The sequence below is a fragment of the Anneissia japonica genome, unplaced genomic scaffold, assembly GCF_011630105.1.
Source record: "Anneissia japonica isolate Jap-2015-1 unplaced genomic scaffold, ASM1163010v1 scaffold287598_len761594_cov195, whole genome shotgun sequence".
NCBI lineage: Eukaryota > Metazoa > Echinodermata > Crinoidea > Comatulida > Comatulidae > Anneissia > Anneissia japonica.
Window position 1 is genome coordinate 272,749 of NW_022705477.1, and position 7,887 is coordinate 280,635.

General features: G+C 33.5%; 2 protein-coding genes across 10 annotated transcripts in view; one reads left to right on the forward strand and one right to left on the reverse strand.

The window, feature by feature from the left end:
- The window catches only part of LOC117105548 (proteoglycan 4-like), a 76,982-nt gene extending 73,255 nt beyond the window's left edge, over positions 1 to 3,727 (forward strand). For all 9 annotated transcript variants that reach the window (XM_033246722.1, XM_033246717.1, XM_033246725.1 and 6 more), the window contains one exon: positions 1,799 to 3,727. In XM_033246722.1, coding sequence (XP_033102613.1) covers positions 1,799 to 1,897 — 99 coding nt within the window. In that variant the 3' untranslated portion in view covers positions 1,898 to 3,727. The remainder of the gene's footprint in view (positions 1 to 1,798) is intronic.
- Positions 3,728 to 4,668: 941 nt separating this feature from the next.
- On the reverse strand, positions 4,669 to 7,643 carry LOC117105549 (protein mago nashi homolog). The gene is made up of 4 exons (XM_033246727.1): positions 7,518 to 7,643; positions 6,729 to 6,787; positions 6,178 to 6,371; positions 4,669 to 5,478 (listed from the first exon to the last, which is right to left on the reverse strand). The coding sequence occupies exons 1-4, from the start codon at positions 7,612 to 7,614 to the stop codon at positions 5,379 to 5,381; spliced, it is 450 nt and encodes a 149-aa protein (XP_033102618.1). The 5' UTR covers positions 7,615 to 7,643; the 3' UTR covers positions 4,669 to 5,378.
- Between the last annotated feature and the right edge of the window lie 244 nt (positions 7,644 to 7,887).

Here is a 7,887-nt window from a genome sequence, read left to right on the forward strand (position 1 = left end):
TCATTGATGCTCATTGTTTTTTGTTTTTTTTTGGTCTTTTTTTCACTCTTTAGTTTACTTTATTATTTGTTTTTTTTTGTTTTTCTCCATGACTAGAGATTGGTTAGATTTAAACTTAGTTCATTAGAAAAATATGTTATTCAATACTATGTTGTTGAATTTTAATATCAAAATTCCTCCTCCCCACCCAAAAAAATAAATAAATAAAAATAAAATGAACAAATCCATTTCCCATTTACTGTTTAGTAACAATATGCAAATTAGTAAATAAAAATAATAGATATATATAAGACAATTATGATATTGAAATAAGCATGTATGTGTTATATTTCTTTACATAAAATAAAAATTCTGGAAAATTCTCTGCAAAGTAGTATAATAGTGTATTCAAAGAAATCAGTAGTTAACTGAAATTATAAATATATTCAGCTAGCAGTTGGAGATGCATGATTATTATCTGTGTTTTAACTATTGTTTCTTTATACCCTGCTTTATTCCACCATATTGCATGATGAAATTCAGTTTTGACATTGGTGGGGCTATAACATTATTTTAATCTGTGCTGTTGTGTAATGCCTATGATTACTGTTACATAACTGAGTCCCTGTTAACTTTTAATATAGGAAGATCCATTAAACAAAAAATGTTTATTATTTCTTAATAATATATGGAGAATCTTATATAAAGATAGAAAGCCACCAATGTTGAGAATATTTTTTTTATTAGTTTTATGAAGAATTATTAATAGACGTGTTCTGTCCTGGTTTGCATGCACATTTATGTTGTTACTGACAATATTTTTTTCAAAACAATTATATGAGTGGGAGGAAAAGATATGCATCACAAAGTCACAATACCGATACTTACTAGCTTGCATGGCATGATATCATAACTTCCCACAATGCTGCTTCAAAGCAAATAAAACGAATGTCATAGTAATGAATTATTTGTGATTAATACAAAAACCAATTCAAAATTAATCATGATAATTTTAGACTAGTATTTCTTTCTTTTTTTTTTGCACTTGCTGGTATTTGTGGGTTGTTATGCAGTTTATTTGCTTATGTTTTTTGAACTACCATTGTTTTCTTTGTTGTTGAGTCCATGTACTGTATATTGTGTTAGATGTACTGTATATTGTGTTAGTGGATTTAGTGCTTGATAAACATTGCTGGTTGTGGGTTTGGTTTGCTATGTGGTGAATGTTATATAACATTATGCATGTGTATGCCTCTGGTTGCTCTGCATGTCAGGGGAAAAGGCTTGTTTTTTGTGGGATAGGGGGGTATTGCCAAACAGACTGGGGTGCGAAAATTGAGAAATGCGGAACTAAATCTGTATACCAATGAAAACTTAATGGTCATTTATAATATTTTAACCCACTTAGTGGAACTAATTTATAGTCATGGGTTGCACTCCCAGCCAATGCCCATGCATGTTGTATCAGTCATAATCTGTCAGGTGCTCTACCAGCTAACAACAATAAACTTATCCATTTTAAATGCAGTATTTATCTGAATGTGTAGAAACTGTATTTTGTTAAATTTATTTTCTAGTGGAAAATAATCTAGAACCCTGAAAGATTCAATTAAAATGTATTAATCATGAAATATGTCAATGCAAAAATACATTAATCTTTGATTTTTATATAATTTCACTAACTGAACTTTGGGAAAAAATTATTCATTGAATTTGTGACTAAAATTGTTTAAAGTTCAGAAAATATTATGGCAAATGTGTATAGTACCTAAAAGAAATATTAAATCATATTTAATTATAGTTTTTATACTTTTACCAGATGCTGTGTGAGGGAGAAACGTGTCAGGAGGAACAATTACCCACTAGTCCTGGGCAACTACACGAGTTTCTGCCGACCAAAGTGCAACCGCCATCATGATAGTCAATATTTAATGGATTTCTGCAAGTCATCAACGAAAAGAAAAACAAAACCGACTATGTCTTACTGCGTCTGCCATAATGGCCAAGCCCTGTATCATATTTGTGGCAAGGTGTACTAAATGTTGTGGTTTGCTGCCCTCTATCATCCTTTCATTGTCAGTATGTGGATTTTCTTTCTGTGTATAATACTGTACTTATTTCGCCTTATTGAGAGGAAGCACGGAAAACACATGTTGAATTGGATAAGAGTCTACTGGATAACCGTAAAGGCGTATATACGGAGATCATTAAAATAAATATGGTAGCCTGCATGAAGACAATTAAACCAAATCTACCATAGAACTTAGTAGCAGTGAATATACTACATTGATGTATTGTGTATTGTAAAATAAAAAACTGCATTTTAACAATGTTTATTTCTGCTATGAATGAGAATGACTGTTATTGTGGATGGCATCTGTTTAAGCAATTACATAGCAGAATTTTAATGTTTTTCCTTATTTTGTTCAATGCTTTTGAGAGTAGGATCTTGCCAAGTACATGGAGTAGAAGTAATTTTTCATGAATTAAAATTAAGTCACTTGATTTTGTATTAGTAGATCAATTGTATGTTAAGCTGCCTGGATGCAAAGAAACGTATACTGTTGTACTGTGTAAGGGGGCATTATACTTTGCCACTATTGAACCCGGAAATATAAATGTGGTAGGAGATACCCCCCTGTTTAGCTGAGCAAGACATAAATCAAGTACTGTACTGCACTCTTAATTACTATGATTAGTACAATATTCAGACGCGACATCAAAAGCGCAATCAATAATTTAAAATATATGTAGAGCATCAGTAGAATCTCTAGGAATTAGCTATGTTAATTTTAAATTGGTGTAAAAACTTCTTTGTTTAGATATTCTTCATTTAAGCAGACTTGTTGCAGGGCCATTAGTTTCCAATAACAAAAAATTAATTATAATGTACATGCAATCACAAATTAATATATTAAGTAAAGGAATTAGTGAGCCAAATTAATTAGAAACAGCGAAATGAATGTCTAGTTTTGCAAGTTCATGAAGAATAATTATATGAATATTCATGAGCTGATAATGGTCACATGATCAATAAGCAGAGAGAGTACTGTAATCATAATGACTTTTTAAATTGTTTATTGTGTCCGTATGTTTTAAAAACCCCTCAATTATTATTCTGTTAGGGTGTTGCGATCTGCGCTGCTACTATGACATGGGTTTATAGTACGAGAAAGAATCATGTTGTTCTTCATGGAAGTTGTCATTAAAAGATGATGAAAACCCAACAGAAATGAAACAATCTGTAATATAGCGAAACAAATTAGCGATATATTTATTTCTTTGTGTATGTAAATTGTTCTTTAATTAGTTACTATTTTTGGTGTTTTCAGAGTCCGGCTTATAAGTTTATAAATTTAGGAATGTAGTTTCACGTTTCATTTCTGTTGGTAAACAAGTTGTAACACAAGCTTGATATTCTTCGGCTTTAGCTGATAAGTTTTAACTGGAGAAAAAATGTTATGCATTACTATGGTATATTCAGCTAGCATGGTACCAATTGCCTTTAGTCAATGGATTCAAAGTGGTGAGTGAATCCAACAAAATGCATAACACTATTGATGTTGTCTTTAAGCTTGTTGAAGGCTTACAGTTTGTTCTTAGTGATACAGTATTGTCATGTGATGATAAAGGTGTAAAGCGATTGGTAATTTCCAGAATGAAAATGGTAGAATTAAACTACAGTTATGTCAAATTTGTCCTGCTAGGACTGCATTTAATGTCATCTATTAAAGAGATTTAAAGAGAATTGTTCTTTGTCTTGTTCATTTTTGTATTATTTGTAAAACATATACTGTTGAACTTGTAAGTCAAATCTAAAATGGCATTGAAGAAAAAAAAAATTGGCAAGTTTAACTGTACTCATATTGTTTAATAGCATGTATTCATACAGTGTGGACACTTGATTTCTAAATCATTAGACCATCTGTTATTCTTTCTGATAAGTGCATTTTCAGGGGATTTGCTAGACTTGCCACAAGTCCCTTATTTTTTCTCATCCTGGACAGCGCCACCAACAAGCAAGTTAATTTAGAGCCTAATCTAAAAAAAAAAAAAATCAAGTATGGGACGCCAAATAAATTAAGTATGGCGCGCAATGAAGAGAGAATAACCCAAAATTAGTGCCTGGAATCCAGGCTAGGGATTTCCCTAAACAGAGGTCTTACATCCCCCGCAAGAGCTCACATGGGCATGGCCAGCCCAGCCCAGGACCCCCCCCCCCACTGGGAGTTCTTGAGTTATATCATTGATTCCAAACATCTATCGTGTAATTGTTTTAAAAACCTGCAAACTTTGAGTAGCTTGGTGGTGAAGAGGCTCGCTTTCCAATCCCAGTCTCCAGGTTCAATTCCTGTCACAGTAACAGGATTTTCTTTCCATGACCAAAGCCTCATAATGAGTCTATGCAGAGCAAGCTCCTTATTAGCTTGGGTTCCAGGCCCTAATTTTAGGTTACTCACTCTTTATTGCACTTAGTGCCCGCCATACCTAATTTAATTGGCGTCCCATACTCGATTTCTTTTTTTTTTCAAATTATTCCATCTCTAAATTAACATTCTCGTTGGTGGCGCTGTCCAGAATGAAAAAAATAAGAGACTTGTGGCAAGTCTAGCTTCTTATATTTGATTTGTGAAGTGATATGCCACTTATAGTGATATGATCCAATAGAAAAGACAAAGCACAAGTTACTCCTTTTTAAGAGAAAAACTACAAAACAATTTATTCAAAATGTGATGAATTTGAGACATCATAATGCACTCTACTAAACAATCTGCAGGTTATGAAAAAGGCAAAGGATATTGAAGTTTATACTTGATCTTCAAGGCCAAAACTCAAACATCATTACAAACAAGAATTTTTTGCTTCCAAAAACCAGAACTTATCGACAAATGATAGTATGAAAAATTACAATGTTTTATATCTACGAACACTGTAGAATCGATGCATTTTATAGTATATATGCAGTAAATTAGTTTGAAATACTAAACAAATGCATTTCAATGGCCATGCTTCCGAAAGACCACAAATACAACATCCTACAGTATTTATTACTGGGTTTGTATATTTTCTTATTCTGCTTAAAATTTACACCTTTTCCTCTTCTAACCATGTCTGAAGACCAGGTTAAATAAGTGGTACATGATGCACTTAATAAAAAAATATACAGTACTGCACAGTACATTTAGATGACAGTTTCTGATTAGTAAAGGGAAACTCTTACTGCTAATTCCATTAATTCATTTTAACTATTGAAGTAAGCATTATCAAATGTAGCTGTACTGTATGTATTTTGTGTGTTTCTAACATCACACATCTATTCAAAACATACAGGCCCAGATATATTCCTGTCAAAAAATGAAAACTTATTTCAAAAGAGCAAAAGTGTCCAGTATACATATTTATATAGGCTTGATCTTGAAATGTAGACCGATGAGAGAAAATACGAAACACTTTATGTCTTGTACAAGGTAGTAGAATGTCCTCAGCCCTTCAGCATCCCTGAGAAAAGTAAAAGCAATGTAATTAATATCAAGATGATTCCATTCAAGATTGACATTATGTAACATACATCTTCCTTCAAAAATAAATGTTAATGATGATAATTATATTCCAAATAGTTTTATCTGGTTTGCTTACAGCAGCTGTAGTACTGTTTTATCTACAAAAATCTAAGCACAATTGATGTAAACTAACTGTGAACTTTCGTCGATGTTATCAACATGACTTCTGCTATGTGAAAAGGTCTGGCACCAGAGGGCGTTGTTCACCCAGTGCTCAAAACAACGAATGCTGGCTCACACAGCCTGACAAAGTCATGTTGATAACATTGAGGAAACATCGCAGTAAGTTTACATCAACTGTGCTTGGTTTATTTATTTAGGAACACAACACCTGCACCAAGGATCGTCAGTAGCGAATATATCACTGTCTTATTGCAGGTGACAATCTCTTTCAATGTTTTTTTGCTCAAACTAAATCTCAATATAAGGTTAGTGAGTGGAGTTTCTTTGCTTAGGTCATGAGAAAAAAACCTGTAACAATGACAGGAATTGAACCCAGGACTCTGGGATTGGAAGGCAAGCATCTTAACCACCAAGCTATTCAACTCCACTCATATTATTATCGATAAAACAGTACTATATCATCATTATCATCCCCACCATTAGTATAAAATATAATTATAAGTATCAGACATACTTGCTATTGTTGACATCAATAAGTGACCCAATCTTGCTTGTTGTAAATGAAATGTGTTCATCTCCCATAACAATCTCCAACTCCTGTCTACCCACACGGTCCGGGGGTGGCCACAGCCCATCATCTTCCTGCATTACTTCACTATCCTCTACAAGTCTCCTCAGTTCTTCTGTCACAGCTTTGTGTACAAATGCCTGAAAAAAAGTGTAAATATATTAAAATAGTACATTTACATATAATGCCCCAATGGTCTAACCAATTTATAATTAGAGTACAGTTATGCATTATTGTTTGAGTACCCACAATATACAGTATGTATATCAAGCAATTTTCACTGTTTTCAATCAAAAACTTTAATGATGGTATAGTCATCTGGAGTATAAGGTAAAATAAGTTATTAACTATTACTATACAACAATTACTACATATCTAACACAAGACCGGAAACTTTGGAAAGTCATACTGAGGCCTTCATCCAGCAGTGGATTGACAATGGCTGATAAAGTAAAAAGTAAAGTAACTATTGCATTCTGTAGTACAAATATACTTACCTCTTTCCTGATCATCACATCATTTTTGTAGTTGGAATTATTTGCATACCGAAGCTTGCCTATTGGAAAATAAATTTATTCAATAAAACAATTCATAGATTTACAGTATATAGTGAAAGTAAACAAGGTCACATTGTGCTTGACAATAGACAACAAAAACTGTATTTTTATTTATATATTTCACAACAGCCAATCAGTGGTTTAATGCTGAAAGGTGTAAAAAGGACACGAATTATTTAGGCCTAGGCCTACATAACTTGCCTGCAATACAGTAACATACTCTACTGGATAGATTAAAGCCGACAGACACCTCAGTAATATTATGTAAAACATATCTGGCTTGTTTTCTGCCCGAAAGATTCAAATCAAGCAAAGGAGGTCAATAATTATAATAATCCTCTTCCTTGACTTGTTTGGTTCAATCGAGATGCTGCCATTTAAAACCATTTAGCGTAATATTGCCGTATATATAGGCCCTAGCTCTTGGTCTGAATGGAAAGACAGTAACTGGCAGATTGTTTCAGTGAGACGCGGTAACGTACATCAAACAAATTAACAGCTTTCCTTCTTCGACAGCTAGGCCTGGGGCCTAGGCCTGCGTCTATGAAGACCCTAGGTAAACCTAGCTAGGGATATGTAGGCCTAGGCCCTATCCTATGCCAATTCTCGTCGGAAACTGCTGTATGTTCGTAGGCCTAGCCTAAAAAACCATCTCAAACGCTCATTGAGAATGGATCCATCTAAATTATATATATACCATAAATATCTTGGATTAAAGAGCATTCTTACCATCGGGTCTGAATTCAAATTCAAGGAATTCGTGGCCAAATTTTCCTTTATGACCAACGTAATATCGTAGGTAGAATTCGCTGTTAGCCGACGCCATGCTTGTTGTTTGGCTGGTGGCGGTGTTCATGTACGTGTACCAGAGCTGTATTTACGGCGGCCGGCTCTGCATGTTCTTAAAAAATTTTCTCCATGCTTGTTATTTATTTATTTGTTCTTTATACTGGGTTACCTGTTAAAATATTTAAATTAGAAGAAAAACAACACAGACTATCAAAAAACATTTACTGTCATACAGTATAAAATTGATGGAAAAGAATTTCATACCCCCGCCTTTTATCTTTATTATTCTAATTAGAGACCAAAGCTGCTA